The sequence below is a fragment of the Oryzias latipes genome, chromosome 16 (assembly GCF_053564925.1).
Source record: "Oryzias latipes strain Hd-rR chromosome 16, Olatipes_Hd-rR_3.1".
Classification (NCBI taxonomy): Eukaryota; Metazoa; Chordata; class Actinopteri; order Beloniformes; family Adrianichthyidae; genus Oryzias; species Oryzias latipes.
The window spans coordinates 6,737,133-6,754,375 of NC_136252.1; the positions used below are offsets into that span (position 1 = coordinate 6,737,133).

At 38.1% G+C, this 17,243-nt stretch overlaps 1 protein-coding gene across 50 annotated transcripts in view; it reads left to right on the plus strand.

The window, feature by feature from the left end:
• Positions 1-17,243, plus strand: part of rims2a (regulating synaptic membrane exocytosis 2a) — a 169,554-nt gene that overhangs the window by 133,464 nt on the left and 18,847 nt on the right. For 43 of the 50 annotated variants that reach the window (XM_078933806.1, XM_020709925.3, XM_023963912.2 and 40 more), the window contains one exon: positions 13,645-13,889. In XM_078933806.1, the coding sequence (XP_078789932.1) occupies positions 13,645-13,889 (245 nt within the window). The remainder of the gene's footprint in view (positions 1-13,644; positions 13,890-17,243) is intronic. The other 7 variants (XM_078933811.1, XM_078933815.1, XM_078933783.1 and 4 more) reach the window with 1 other exon arrangement.

Genomic DNA, 17,243 nt, shown 5'->3' on the forward strand with positions numbered 1-17,243 from the left:
ACATGTGCAGCAAGCATAACCTGTTACCAAAAAACAAAAGAAAGTTACTAACAACTGTAGGCATCCGTAGCTTGTGCGTCCATGTGTCTACCTGACAACCAGAGTGTTGTGACTTTCCTGTCCTTCAGCTTCATATTCCCATTTTCCCACTAATAACAATAAATTGGAGCAGATTTACTGGAGGCAGCAGTTTATAACCAATGAAAATCCTTTAAAACATGAGAGGCAAATGCATTTATTACTACTAAACTCTCAGCAAGGGTCTAACCAGAGCAGCATCTCCATACTTTTTCTTGACCTTCTTAGGCGTCGCTGTTGCGTAAAGTCAAAGCAATAGTTGGAGTAAACCAACCCAAAGCTTGACTAAGCTGTTCAGTTGTTCAGTTCAAAATGACATCATTTACATTTACGATTTTCCCATCGACATCCTTTTATCTTAACCTGGTAAGTTTAAGTAAAAGTACTTGCGACCCTTTGTGGAACAATTTTGGGGTTTAAGGGCAGAAATGTGACTGGTGCAGATCCTGACAATGTGGAAGTGAAACAGATCCTTAAACAGGTGTTTATATAAAGCACAGGGAACCATCAATAAATGACTCTATATCTGACATTAGTTTTGAAGTAATACCAGCTAAGTAAATCTGAATAGGAAAGAAAACATAAAAGCCATCAAACGTTACTGACACAAATGAGAGTATTTTGTGCTGCAAAGCCGCACACAGTTCCCACGCTACACTAAGGGGCTGTATGCACATGCTACTTCCACGATCAGTGTAAGATCATTCAGGTATTTCCGGTTTGGATTCCAAAGCTGTACAGTGTTGTTTAAAAGAGTCTTTACTGTTTACTAGATGTCTTCTAGAGCGCCATAAAGTCACAATTAATGAAATCGCAGAAGGACATATGTTATTACAGTGTCTCATCAAAAAATTACATCACCTCAACATCTCAGTAAAAAACACACACTATGCATTATATATACTACAATTCTCACATTTCCATGACTGTTTTCTGTTTACTTTTGCCAGATTCTCTTGGCCGTTAGCACTCTGTGCTATGAGGCTATCGCTAATTATTTGAATTTCTGTATAATGAAACAAACACACACAAATTTAGAACTAACCTTGTATAAAATCTGATGTCATTATCAGAGGAAAAAAAACTGCTCCATATGAGGCTCCTGCTAGTTCAGAGCACAGATTTTCTTTTATGGCTCAGGCTAAATCAAGGGCAGCCGGTTCAGTAGTTGAGCAGTTGTCGTGGTCAGAACAGGAGACATCCATACATTCAACATCCATCGTCAGTTCTTTTCAGTCATCATAGGCTGTTTAGTTGCTCTGTTCATTTCCAGACTCCAGCATGAACGGCAGGAAGTGAGTAGTTCCACTCAAAATGAACGAATAAAATGAAAATGAAAGCAATCCCGCCAAATATTTACAGCCCAATGTGTGGACGATCGTTTAGCTGATGCTGCACATTCAGGGAGACAGCAATGGTAAACTGATGTGCTGTCTTCTTGTTTTTGGAAGGAAAACTTTGTTATTTTGTGTAAACACACAACTACAAATAAACATACAATGCAAAAATTACTACGTTTCAATTAATACACCGACTCATTCTCTGTTTTTGGGAAATCGTCATTTGCAGTGAGCCACCACATTTTTAACCAGAAATATATCACACAGTTCGGTGCATAAAGCCCTTTACTTTAAGTGTCTTTAATGTGCTGCATTTTAAAACGTCTAACTTTTCCTTCTGGATTGGGTCTAAACTACTATAAAGAAATGCATTTGACTAAAAATGTTGATTACACTAATAAGTTCACAATGTTAACTATATTTAGGGTTTCTGCAGACAGGCATGAACTTCTTCCTTAAGGTGTGTATGCAAATTGAGATTCTAGCGATCTTAGGACGTCATTGTCATGACGCTGGTTCACTGTTTCCATTAGAGAGTAAAGAAATAACTGCAAACAGTACAGGAAGATCAAACACAAGCACACCAAGAAATAAAATTCAGAAAACTAATTTTGAATTCTGGAGTGGGATAAAGGGTGAGCTTAAAACGTTGTCACTATTAAATTACATTCACAGCAGGATCCAAGCTAGTCCCCGCTGACAAATTAAATGTGCTCTTTCGTCTTAAGAGAAACCACATTAAGATAAGAGCTACCCCCCCCCCCCCCCCCATGTGCTTTTAACACTACTGCAGAGAGTTGGTGTGTAAACACACCACACATATGTGAGAGCCTGGAAACACATGGCAGAAACATGTGGAGAGTTTCTAACGCGTGTGTGCAGTTCTTAAACTGGACGTCATGTGTTGCAGATGAGTACAAAAGCAGGGTCTGGTAGTCCTGACATTGTCCCATCGTCCACTTGCATTGCTTCAAGGCTGAACCTGCTTTGGTGTTTCTGCTGCTGCGTGTGTGTGGACCAGTGATTGTCATTCTGGCCGTCCTCATTTGTTCTGTTCCAAATGTCTGTTGGCTTTGTTCGTTCCCACTGTTTGAATCTGTTTGATTCATCTGTGAGTTTTATCTTCAGAATCTTTCAGTACAGTTTGGCCTTGATGTGCAGAATACATCACAGAGTAACATCCTGTGGTCAAATCTGACCCTCAGCCCAGAGTCAGATTGTTTTTGTGACCTATTTACATCTTAAACCTTAAGAATGTGATCCTTGTGTAGTTAATTTCCAACAAAGGTTTGTTTGAATTGCCTGAAGCTGGTACTTACTTTAAGTTTTTCTGGTTACAGCTTAACCACCACATCCAAACCAAAACCACATTACTAACATCTAGACTTCTGTGAGCCTTCATTTATTGAGCCAGCAAAACAGAAACAAAAAAATGTGTTACATATTTGCAAATCTATATTTTGTAGCGCAGATCATTTACTTGGATATTTCCATAGAATAATATTATTAGCATGTGGATGGATGTTTTATTGTGAAGTAAAAATATTGCAGTGTAAGTGCAGATTAAAATCACAGTTTAATTAAACTGTTTAAAAAAAGAAGGTTGCATATTTCTGATTTCATAATATCTAATGTAATACAGATTTTTTAAATTGATTTTGTTAATCTCGCTTTTTGCTAAAACTCACTAACTCACCATGATGTCATGAGGAAACAAGACAAATCAATTTACAATGGGAATATTTATGCCATTTCTATTCTTATATTAATTCTACAATTTGTCAGTCACAAGTCATTGCTGTTAAATAACATATTTATTTCTTTTTGTTAATCATATTTTTTTTTTTTTATTTTACTTTTTTTGTACAAAACTGGGCATCCCTGACCTTACACCAGGGATGGGCAAATACTTAAAGTCGCGGGCCACATTGGGTTCTAAAATTGGACCACGAGCAGATGTATGGAGTGAGAATGATATAACATGGAATGTAGATGAAAATATTTGGATTGAAAATTATATTCTAAAACAGAATATTCTAGAGTTTTTAGTGTAAACTTTTGTTCCCATTTTAGATCAATTTTGTATTGTGAAGCCCACCTTCAAGGAGTTGTAAAGTGCTGTATGAGTAAAGTTTCATTCATTCATGATCCTTTTAATTAAAAAAATAACATTATTTATGAAATAAAACAATGACCAAATAACTCTCTATGATTTTCAAAGACAAAAATTCAGGAAAAAATATACTGATACATTTATAAAAAGCTAGAGACGAGATACGCGGTCGGGTACAGAAGAACGGACGAGCCAACTGGAATCTGGAATCCCTCCCCCGGAGGGGAGTGCACCAAATAGAGGCATGGAGAACTAAATGATAAATAAATGATCAAGAATAGAGGAGAGAAGGAGAGAAGTAGATGAGAATAGAGGACAGAACCCCAGTGCACCAAACTTTCACCAGCTTTAAACTTCTAGCAGCTTATTAACAACTTTATTGTTATTGTTAAGTTTATTTTAAACAGATTAACAGTAAGTTAAATATTCTGTGATTACTAGCTAGTCTGAAAATAAGCCTGTCCAAAGAGGAATGTTTTCAGTCTAACTTGAAAGTAGAAACTGTGTCTGCCTCTCCTACATGAGCTGGGAGTTTAATTCCATAGAACAGGGGCTTGGTGGCTAAACGCTCTACCTCCAACTGTACTTTTATAAATTCTGGGAACCACAAGCAGTCCTGCATTTTGTGAGCGAAGTGTTCTGTTTGGGTGGTAAGGGTCTATGAGGTCCTTAATATAGGATGTGGCCATACCTTGTAAGGCCTTATAGGTTAACAGGAGGATTTTGAACTGAATTCTAGAATCAACTGGGAGCCAATGGAGCGAAACTAACACAGGAGTGATGTGATCTCTTCTGCTGGTTCCAGCTAACAATCTAGCTGCTGCGTTCTGAACAAGCTGGAGACTTCTTAAGGAACTCTTAGGACACGCTGCTAACAAGGAGTTACAGTAATCCAGCCTCGACGTAACAAATGCATGGATGAGTTTTTCAGCATCACTTTCAGACAGTACATTTCGGATCTTAACTATATTGTGAAGGTGAAAAAATGCAGTTTTAAACGCCTGAGATATGTGAGCCTCAAATGATAAATCCTGGTCAAATAAAACCCCAAGGTTTCTGACTGTGGAATTGGAGGCTAAACTTATGCCATCCAGGGAGACTATCTGAGCAGACAGAGCATCTCTGAGGTTTTTAGGACCCAGTATAATGTTCTCACCTTTTTCTGGGTTCAGGAGGAGGTAATTAATTGTCATCCAGGTCTTGATGTCTCTAATGCAGCCATTCACTTTCTCTATATGGTCATATTGGTCAGGTTTAATAGATAAATATAACTGCGTATCATCTGCATAACAGTGAAATTAATTCATGTGTTTCCTGATTATGTTTCCTAAGGGTAGCATGCAAATCATTAAGAGGATGGGTCCTAAAACTGAACTCTGTGGGACTCCGTAGCTAATCCGAGTGCAACGAGAGGACTGTTCAAACTGGTACCTATCGGATAAATAGGATTCAAACGAATGGATTAACGCTTTGGTGTGCACTTTTTCTTTTTCTTTTGTTAATTACAGCCAGAAGTTTGAGGCATTTTTAAAAAGTGGACTTTTAAAGAATTTACAACAGCAACCATAATCTTTCATTCTAATGCCCCATAGCCACATGTCAGTCAGTACATAAACTCTGTCATCAGAGAATTCCGCTTATGAACTGTAGATTCTACTCAATGACATACTCACACATGGGACGGCACTCAGCAGGATGCCGTGGAACGGAGGAGATGCTTACTGCAGATGATAAATAAACAAATAAACAGCTTAGTGACATAAATTCATCGTTCTGCTCATCAGAGTAGAAAATTAGAATGGTGCAGCAGCATATTCGACAGAAATGTTGCCATCAGCTACATTGAGTTATGACTCATGTCTCGTGGATTGAGGTCACAGAGTGAGTAAACATCTGCTACATATTTAACAGGCCTGTTCACATCACCCTGATCTTCATATTTGCCATTTGTGCTTTTTTGGTACAAGAGTGCCTCCACTGCAGAGGGAGGCACCCAAACACATGACTCTTCTTGAGTCTGTGTTCCCACCATTCTGCATCGAATCCTCCTGTTTTATCAAAACTCATCCCAGATTTGAGCTTCCGAATTCTGCAGTATTCCAAAAGCTCATCTGGAAATCAGACCTTTCTATTTATCAACTGCACCCCCCCCCCCCTTCACAGTAATCTTCAAATTATGATCACCCTTTTGCCTTTCTTTGATTTTAACCATCATCCATTTCCCCCTTGTTTAAAATATTTGCTCCCTCTCCTATATTGAAAAAGTCTGGTTCACATCCAATAGATTTCAGTGACCTTTATACCATCTCCTGCTTATCGATAATTTCCAGAAAATTAGTGTAAATATTAGTAAAAATGTCTGTTCCACCCCCATCTAACCAAAAGCAATTACTTCAGGAACAGTTCTAGTCTGGTTTTTGTTTCCACCACAGCAGAAACTTGTCTTGCACAAAATCACCAACCACCTTATCAATAATGTATTAAGCTACGTTCACACCATACTCTGCAACAACCGCTCAAACCACCACTTCCAATGAAAAGTTTATGTAAACATGCGTTAAACTATATTCCAAGCTTCCGCATTCAAAGCTAACTAAGTTGAACTTTGACCAATCAGGGACTTGGTAGTGATGAATGAATGACGTCTTATTTAATTCACGGAGGTCCCAACCATTTAAAAAGTGATCATGGAGGAAAAATTATTAATTGTGGTTTGTGTCCAGCTAGAATTTTATGACACAGAGTCTTTCATATATCAGAATAGAGCTGTAAAAGAAAAGGTTTGGAGCAAGATTTCTGAGATTTGCATGGCTTCGAAATTTTGCACTGAGCCTCTCATACTCGATTCATGCCATAATTGCTGGTTGACAATACAATTCATAGTTGATTTTGGTACCTATTTAATGATCTGACCTAAAATGGATCCAGAATATCTTTATCCAAAACTTCAACCAGTGTGACTTAGAGAGAAATACCTGGTACTGAACAGAGCAGGTGAAGTAAAAAGTTTGGTCAGTTGGACAGAACTCGAATGTTATGCAAATTTTTTTTTGTCCAGTTGAGTTTTTTTAGGACGTTTCATTTATCATGATCTGGATGACTGAGAATCTACAACGACAAGTGCAGGCAAAGTTTTCCTGAGTTTTCCAGGATTTCTTGCAAGATAGTCAAGTTTAAATTAAATATATGTAGAAACAAACAAGTAAATAAGAATGAATGTCAAATCCATTCACATTTTAGTTTCCTAAAGTTCAGTCCACTGTTGTTTTCTGCATCCAAAGAATCCAAAAGGATCATTCTTAGAACATTCTAGCACACTGGATGGTCACATGACTTTACTAAATTCAAAATGTTTCCACACATTGGACTGGAATGATGGACTGATCAGTTTCTGCTGACATTGCATGTGTGTTGTCCGCTGTGATACACTTGATCATTTTTAATTTATAGTAAAAAACTTGCCTCAGACTGACCCATTTGGCTGGATCGTGGGAATATAAATCATTTGGTTGATAAATGTATTGCCATAATTTGTACCCCCTATGCGCTAGTAAACAGTAGGAAAAGAAAAAAACATATGCTAAAAGTGCATTTTATGCCCCGTGATGTATATACGCTCAGTACTCTTCATTCTCATCCTTCTGGGTCTCAGTTCCACTTTAGACACAATGTCTTTCACTATCCTCCTCCATTGTCCTTGACATGTTTGCATCACACACGCACCCTGCAGTTGTTGTACTCATAACTCATAACCTTCAAATCTCACTCATTATGCTGATGACACCCAGCTTTACATTTACAGCAAACCCACTTGCCCCTTGGTGCATTATTCCCTTAGCAAAATTTGACTCCATTCTTGTTCACCTCAAATTGCTTCAAATTAATCAACAATAAAGCTAAACTCTACCTTCTAAATACTAGATACATTTCTGTGTTAGTACTGAGTCTTCCTCAGGCCCCTCTCCCTTTAGGTCAAGAGTCTGATTGTCAACCTCGACAGTACTCTATCATTTCAATCCTACATCAATACCTTTACTCTGTCAGCATATTTCCACCCACGAAAATGTCTGTACCACTCTCTCCCCCTTCACTCAGCTTCAGCCCTGTCACGTCTCACATCGATTACTGCAACTCTCTTCTGGTATTATTTTTATTGACTTGTAGCTGCTGCAGCTGTGGCCGCTGGTCTCTACGATAAGAAATGAGCTTTCCATCAGCACTTTTAAATCCCACACCACATTCTGCCTTCCACTGTGCTTTCATCCAGTGTTCCAGTATTGCTGCATGAGTAATGGGTTGTTTATGAAAGGGATAAAAAAAGCTTTTTTTAAGGAGAGTCAAATCATTCTTAGAATCATCAAAAAGGTTTTTACTTCAGCCCTTTGGTCACTGACAGAGTGTTATTGTTTTACTGACATGAGAAAGACAAACTATAAGGCATCAAAAAGAGATGATAAATATTATAATGTTTCCTAGACTTTTGCACAAGCACGTCTGCCGTAGCAAAAATTGTTGCTACAAATCTTGTGCGGTTCTCCGACAAGTGAAAATCAAAGAGGCATCCTTAAACATCACAATGTTATTTATTTTAAAACACCTGTTTGCCAGAAAACGTGTGTACTCCAGGCAGATTGATCGATTAGAGACACTTTACTGTAAGTACATGTGTCATGTTTTTTTTCAAAAGCAATCAGTTCCACACTTTGTTTTTGGTTTGGGAACATCCTGGCCTAGATGAAAATGCACGGCGATCTATTTCCAAGAGGAACACAGTGTGCTAGACTGGGTGTGAGCAGCAGAAATCTCCCAGCAGTCCCATATTTCCAAGCATGCAGAGTCATGCAGGGAGCCTGGCCTGCTTTCATGACATGCTCAAAAAAAAGAATCTTTTATGGTTCTTGTTTTGCTGGAAGCAAACCTGTGACAGACTAATAAGGTATATTGCAAAATCTGTTTTTTTTCCTACTGCAAACGTTGCCTTTATATATTTTATTCATAACTTTGTAAAGGCAGCAGGACTTTTATACACTGAGTTATATATTTCTCTTTCCAAAAATGTCAAAAAACCTCATTTTAGAAACGTCAATTTCTCTAAGATCACAATTTTGAATCTGATTTCTATAAGAGACTGAATCAGTTGTCACACTTGCTCACATTTCGTAGTCTCCTTAAGTCCAAAACCTTAGCAGTTAGTTAGTGAGCAGTGGCCTGAGGGTGCTACATCAAACGTTTAATCTCATTAGTGTGTGATGCAAAGTTTAATTTGACTCCTCCAGATACTTTTCCTTGCTGAGCTCATTTGAGACCTTAATTTGGACACTGACCCATTTTATATGTAGTGAATGATCACCCCGATGACAGATTTTTTTCCTTTAGGCATGTAGAGTCCAGTGAATGTGGCACAGAATTGGCTTTAAACTTTCGAAAAGAACAATCATTTTTTATGCAGAACTGATGTAAATGCCACACATTAGTTTACAAACTTCAGCATATAAAAAGATGCTACAACTGATAAAACAACTTAAGATAACACAATAAAAACAGACTAAATATACTGTTTTTATTTATGTTCTATTTATCTGATAGATATCAAAGCAAAGCCTGGAAAAACTTTAAGAGTGTACTCTGACTGGAAAAGTCCTTTGGTCTGAGTCTTCTTGATTTGAGTCCTGAAGCCTGTGCTTAGTCTGACTAATTTCTGTATCAATGTCAGGTACAACACTTTTTACTTTGGCACGGTGGAGGCATGCTACAAGGCAGTTAGTGAGAGGCGACGGCTAAGACGGTATGCTGATAAGTGTTTATGACATATAGATTGCCGGGAAACCAGTGAAAAGCAATGTGGTTCACGTTAAAAGTTGTTTTAACGGGCCTGCATTCATCCAACCACATTTAAATGAGTTGCTGTGTTGCTCCACGTTACTCTGCGGCTTATGTTTGCTACCTTCCTAATCCGTTTACATCCCGTAATGCTCGGCTACTGTGGCCGTGCTGGTCCAGTTATTTCGCTCTGAGCACGGAGCCTATTCAGTGAAGATTTTCAGAGCAAACCGAAGCTCACTTCGATTGGAAATTAACTGACACCACCTCGAAAGGTGGGTCAGAGAGCAGTTTCTGGTCCCGGACCAGGGTGCGCTTAGGTGTACTCAGACTGAAAATTTGCTCCGGATTATCTGAGGAAACAAAATCTGGTTCATTGTAAGCGAACCAAATGTGTCTAATCTGAATGTACTATAATTTAAAAGCAAAAATAACAGGAAGTGAAGTAATTTACATGCTTTCTTAGACATCTTGTTTAAAGGTTAAGCATTTGAATGTAACTGCTCTATTACCTTTCAGAATTTGATAGTTCCCTCCCAACATCACGATTCCCCTTTTGCGATCTGCCGATTTTTATCAGTCCGGTTTTCCATATATTTTTTTAAATTATTTTATTTTTTAACAGTGCATTGTGCTCTGGGTCCTGATTGGCTGTATACCTTGTCAATCAATATCTTCCATGCCGTGTCTTATGTACAAAATATATTCAGCTCCCAAATCTACATAAATCTTTGATTGGGATCAGATCTTTGTATTCATTCTAATACTGGACTTATTTATCTATGAAGATTTGAACTTTCAATGTTTAAACAAGAGAGAAAAGTGTGAAAATGTTCATGTTAGTCTCAGAAAATTGGATAAAGTGTGTAGTGAGGGGTTTTAAATCCCTAAAACTTCTATAGCCCTACTCTGCAGATTATCTTCGGACGTAACCCCCATTATAAACGAAGGAACACTGTATCTGTAAAATGTAAAATCCTCCATCCAAATATCTCCACTCGCCTGCAAGATCATATTGTCTTGAAAGGTCAGGGATGCTATATGAGAGCTAGTGATTAATCTTAAACATTACTAATGAACTGTATGTCATAAATTGCATGGGAGTTGGCTGATCATAGCGTCTACACGAGCTCTTTATATGAGTTTTAGATATTAAGCGTCCGACTCCAGTACTTTTTGTGCATTAATGTCTTGGGAGTCAGGTCTTCCCAACCATTCAGATGATTTTGTTCTACCCAGGAGTTCACTCACTTTGACCAAATGCTCTTTATTTTTGCAGCAGTTAAGAGCTGGGTTGGATTTTTCAAACATTCTCTGTGATCAGAGGCTTTGCTGCTCACCCATCTTTCCACTTACTGTGAAAGACTTGGGCTGGAACAAGAAGCTTTTTAAACTGACAAACTTTTGATCATAACTTTAAAGTTTCATTAGCTTTTTCATTTATATTCAATTTGCTGATTTTTTTAAGTCCCTGTTCTGCAGCAGTTGGCTGTGTCCTGCTGCTTTTCATCTCTCAGTTCATTGTAAGGATTAAACTATAACTCAGACCATTAAAAGGCTCATTAGGGTCTTCATATTTTCATAGTTTATGGTTGGAGGGACCTGCTTCTTTCTCGGGGTCAATAGATCACCACCATGAGATGTTTTATACTGCGTCTGACTGTAAGAGACTAAATCAGTTGTCACATCATCAGTCCCTTTGCTCATTTGTTTAGTTTCAAAAAGGTTTCAGAATGAGAAGCAGTCCACTCCAACTCCCAGAGTCTGATACATTTCTGTCATTTTGATGGCTACTGAACCTCATTTGAAGGATTGTTGTTGTTATCTCTTGGACCCTCTTGAAGCATTAGGATGTAGATCAGGGTTGGGGAACTCCATGTTTCCATGTTTTTCAGACATCATCGCCCTACTTGGTGTGTCCAACTAAAAAAACATGCCAAAGCAGTATGTTAGAAAACAAGCAAGAATGTTGCCCTCAGGCCCCACTGCTGCTGTAAAGTGGTCGAATTAACACGATATACAAACCTTGCAGTTGTCTGGCCCACATAACCATTTTAAGTAAAGTATGCATCCTACCCAAGCACATCACTATGTAGACTGCAAAACAATCATCAGCCTGATTATTGTTCTACCTGCAGAACTACAGCTACTTCAGTGACGAGAGATCTTAGGAATACAAGTAATAATTTAACCCCTTCAATTTTTAGCATCATTATTTTTTTATACAATTGGAAAAAAGTCAGGCATGATTTGGTTAATTGTGAAAAAGAAAGACATAAGCCTTGGTTTCACTGAGCGGTTCGGTCCGGTCCGGCTTAGAATGGTCCCGGCAATTCTGGTGAGCGTTTCCACACAAGGTTAGACCGTCACATCGCATACGGGATGAAGCCAACAACAACAACAATAATGGACAGTTGTATCATAGAGAGTCAGGGTTTACCAGCGCAAAAGTAATCTAAAACCCCCCAGGTCCCACAAAAAATACACCCAAAAAGTTAATCAGGGATTCATTAGTTGTAATTAATTAGCAGTAATTAATCATCGTTTATTTATTAATTCCCATTTTAAATGAAAGTCTAACTTTGAGATGCTTTTTAATTAAATTACATCCACAATTCAATATCTTAATATTGTGATCAAAAGTGGGAGTTTTTCATGCATTTTTAATTTAAGTGAAATAGAACACTAGCAAAAAGAGCAGCTGGATTTTTAAAAACCTGTTCTTGTTGTTTTAAATAGCCTATTGATGAAATATTCAGAACTAAATCAAACATCACCCAAGATTACTCCGCAAACTATTTGGTGTTTTGCTAATTCTGTGCAACACAGTAAAACAGCAAAAATCCTCCCAAAATCCTTTATGGATTCACAAACCAATGATGTTTTTCTTTACCAAAAAAAAAGCACAGCTGTTTTTCTCACTGCATGTCTTTTCAGTTCAGGAGCCGGTTTAGCTCGTGCTGGTTTGCAGCACCTTCTGTCTGTGAAACCTGGGTTTGAATCTGGGCTTCTCCCTATTCCCTTCCCGGTGTGTGCCGGTCCCAAGCTGGATGAATGGAGAGGGTTGTGCTGTGGCAGCCCCTGATGGGAAAAGCCAAAAGTGGAAGGAGATGTCTTTTCAGTTCAGCTTTATGTCAGATTTGAACATTAAGTTTGACTAATGTGAAATATATTAACTATTAAATGGAAAGTGAGGACGTAATAGAAAATGTCAGCAATGTATAAAGTACATTATTACATTATGCGGCACGAATTCAACGCAGTTTACCCAAGATAGTGCTTGTAATCCTGTGTAGGGTGTTCATATTATTATCCAAGAAATATGCAAAATACAAAGATTTTAGGGAGAATAAGGATAACAATGATACATATAAACTGCATTTATAGACAAATTAGTGGACACATTTTATTAATAGTTGCTTATAATGGTGCGGTCGAAGACATGTGTGGTACTGTCTCATGTGCCCCCTGTGACCACACCTCCCTGGTCAAAAAGCATTTTGATGATTAAAAACCACAAACCCGACCTCAAACCCGCTCAAATTATGTCGGCCCGTTCAAAGCAATTTTTGACCGCAAATTTAGAACCAAAACCGCCCAATCCAGAATCACTGACAATGACGGTCATCCAGTAGCTCATCTTTTTCCGCTTGGTTTTTGGTACTTTTTAGATACAAAGTATTCATTCTTGTTCGAGAGAACTGAGTTGGTGTTCTACTCTTCTTTTTGCCTTAATGTCATCTTAACATCATGTATGTAAAGGTGTCGTTTCCTCTGCATCTGGCCACCTGCTGAGGTTGATTGTACACGTGATGAAAGTTCTTACTTTTGCTGAAATGTTTCTCAAAATATACTTTAGAGTACTGACTTTCTTCTTTTTCAGTAAGACATACCGAATCTAAAATGAAAAACTGCCAATCTTAAATTTCCAATGCTTTAGATTTTCAGAAACTAATCTGCATTACAAAAAAATCTACAATAGCTGTTCTTCTAATGAATTTCAAGAATTTTAAATATACCTAAAAAGTATTAGCTTAAAATAAATTATATATTAAAAAAATGCTAGCATGAAGTCACTGACTGCTGTGCTCAAACTCTGTCCTTCTCTCCTTTTACCTCATACCACACCATTTCCTCTATGTTTGTGCCCTCCATCATTTAACCTCTCCTCTTGTGTCTTCCCTATTTGCCTTTCCATTTTTCAATTGCACACCCTCCTCTTCAAATTGTCTACCCCTCCACTCTGCTCATTTTGACGTGTCGTTGCCCCCTGTCAATGGTGGTGGCTGACAGTGACTTTACATCCAAAATGAAAAACAGGGAAACGGGCACATCCAGTGGGGTTAACATGACCAAGAGCACAAGCATCAGCGGCGACATGTGCAACCTGGAGAAGACGGAGGGCAGTCAGTCTGACACGGCGGTGGGCACGGTAGGCACAGACGAGAAGAAGAGGCGCTCCAGCATTGGTGCCAAAATGCAGGCCATGGTTGGCATGTCGCGCAAGAGCCGGAGCACTTCTCAGCTCAGCCAAGCAGGTAGGGCATCCAGTTATCAGTTCATCTCTTGCTGTATCTGTGTTTCTTTCTCCAACAAAGAAAGCATTAATTCTGCTCATTTACAGCCCTTTCTCCCTCTTTTTATCAATAAAAGTTTGGGACATCAGGAGCTCAAGACATAAATATGGTGTTTTCTTTGCAGCTTCTTTCTTTTTTTCTAGGTGACAGGTGTCCTAGAGATCTTCTTTCTTTTATTTTTCTACTTTCCTACTTAATTTAATTGTGCTATTGCTTCTGCCTTTTACTGCCAAAAGCAAAAGTTTTTGATTTCTTTTCTGTGCTCAATCATTATTCTCTCCTCTCGCTTCATATGGGTCATATTTTTATCATTCAAATGTGGCAGCATCTTCACCAGCTTCTTTCATGAACTCAAACATGACTGAGCATACAGAGTAGGTTGTGTATGTTTTGTTGAGCTACATGCAAGTGTTTCATTTCTGCAGTGAAAACTCTTTAATCCTTTTTTTATCCCATCCTAAAGTGTTCTGTATTAACTTGAAACGCTAGTCTTAGCTTTGTCTGCGTTCCCTCACTACTTAGTGGGATGTTCACCATTTTGTATGGTGTCCAAATCTACATTTATAAAATCTAGTGCCCTGGAAATTTCCCAGAGGTCACAGCAAAAAAATAGCATGCATTGATGCTCACTAGATTGGTAAATATAGACCACAATGCATTGTGTTTTAACGATTTGTCACATGAAAAATGTATGTAAATTAGTTGTAAAATAATCAAAGTTTTAATCCTCAAAACACAGTGGATTCATAAATAGTTTTCATACATTTTGGTATTTATTAGGGATTTACTTCATACATCCTATTTGCCGTTCATTGAAAAAGGATTGTCCCGCACTTTGTAGTCTTTTGTGGGTTAGTTAGGAAGTGAGTTTGGACAAAGCCAGTGTGAATTGAGGTAGCAGGTGGGATGTGTTGACTGACTGATTGGGGCCTGCCTGCTTCAACTGAAGGTCAGGAAGTTTGTCCAGTCCTTTTTTGTGGATGTGAACACACTTAAAAGGATTCAGCGACTATTCATCTGCTCCTGAGATCTAGATCAGAGGCCCTGTACACGTGCACAGTGAAGAAGAAATGAGTCCGTATTGACGGTGCACTCACGTGGCATTCTGAAACCCTCTTGCGTGACAGCAAGAGGGACAGAGGTAGTGGTTTCTCACTTTTAAAATTGTTGAAGGATATGTAGTTGCTTAGACGACTAAGTTTATCAAAACTAAGAATCTAAGAAAACGTTTTGGAAACAGCTCACACGTGTTCAGATTTGACTTTCATGAAGGGTCCCGATTGAACAAACTTGCACGTCCCCCTTTTTTTTTTGTAAATACTGCCACTGGATCTCCAAACCCCATGAATATTTCATGCAGCTATGCCTGAGTGCATCAGATGAGGTTTTTGAGAGCCTGCACATCTGGCTTTCAGTGTCAGAGTCGTGTTTCTGGCTCTGTTCCAACACATTTGCAGACTGACTTGTGTGTCACTTTGTTGTTGACTGTTCTTTAAACCTCATCTTGCACTTAAAAGGGATGGCTGACTATTTTCTGTCAGCACAGTGTGTGCATTGCCAAGTGGCTGTGGCAGGCAGCAGCTCAGCTTTGACACACTCTCCTGTATCTAATGGACATGCTTCTAGGTGATTATCACGAGTGCTGTGTACACGGCTAGCAGCTTTGGTTAAAACTACTGTTTATTTTGCTCAGTTGTTAACTGTGCACACTACAGTACCCTCAAACATGCACAACAGCTCACATATCCTGTTTTCACAAAAAAAAAAACATGGTCTTAAAAATATCTTTTAAGAAATGTCATATTTTATAGATAACATGTTCTACTTTAAATGTATGATCCCTGTGTACTAAGTCAGGCTCAGTAACCTGCAGTCACCTGCAATGAAGCACTTTCCTCTTAGGCCAGAGCATATCTTACCATTCATGTAGACTGTCTGTGAAGAAAAAAATATACATCTGTTGTTTCTTAACAACAGAAGAAGCCTGAGATTGATGATTTGGCCTTTGAGTTGAAAACAGATAATTTCAGCAAAAACAAGACTATTGCAATCCACACAAAAAAAAACCACATCATCACAGCCAAACCTGGAGGTGTAAACAAGCCTCATTAAACAGTTTAGGCATGTCATTTGTTACTCAATTGTCATTTATGTCACTGTTTAATTAATGTCCTAGTGGTCTAGGTGGTCTGCAACCTTCAACGCTCAAGGAGTCAATCCGGGTCCATTTCTCACCGATAACAACCCAGTAGGAGCCACAAAGTCAGACTTCTTCTTAACTTGTGTTTGACAGACAGAAAAAACTATTCAAGGTTGTGGAAAATGGAAAAAAAGACCAAAGGAAACATCATACTCACAAATGATTCAAATAAATGAGTAAATAAATATCCTGACAGCATTTTAAATCAATATAAGTATCGCCAAATGAACTATCGGCGAAACAATCTTTTTCTAACACCCCAATGTTGCGGCTCCCTGTGCTTTCATTTCTGTGGGAAACTGATCCAATTGGCTCTTTGAGTGGTAAAGGTTGCCGACCCCTGCTCTGGGGCAATATTGCGATTTTCTAAGTATCTTTATAGATTCAGCAGAGTTTTTCTTTCTTGCTCTCATTTCAGTAAACATCTCTGAAATGCTGCTCTACTCTCCCTTTCTTGCTTTTTTAGGATTGAAAAGGATGGCAAAAATTCCTTATTTCTATCTTTTGTAGCATTACAAGGAGATAAATTGTGTTTTGTTGTTGTTTTGGTTGTAAACATTTGAATTTTGGCCATAATTTCCAGGTCCAAAACCTGATAATGTGCCTGACAGTCAACTTAAAAACTTCACCTTTGATTTTTGAGAGTATGGACATGGTCAATGAAAAATGGTCTTTTACGAATCAAAACAAGTGGATTTAACTGATTTTGATTTGATTTTTTACAGAAGAAATGCTTTGGTGTTGTTTATTTTCATAATTTGTCCTTTATACTTATTTTATATTGTACTTTTAAGGATTTTGGAGCTATAATTGCATTTCTTCCTAATAAAAGGTTTGAGTTAGAGTTTTCAAAACTGTAATTTTCTGATGCTGCTAATCAGAAGTGCATCCATTGTGTCATACAAATGAGGCCATTTTATATTTCTTTATTTATTGTTTTCAAAATTTGAACAATTCGAACACAAAAACATTTAAACTATTTAAGCATCAAGCAGCAAAAATATGTCAAACCCCCCCCCCCACCCCACCCTTCAACTTAAGACAGCCATCCAAATAAAAATAAATAAATAAATAAAAACTAAATAAAAAGGTATACAGGCAATCAATACATACAA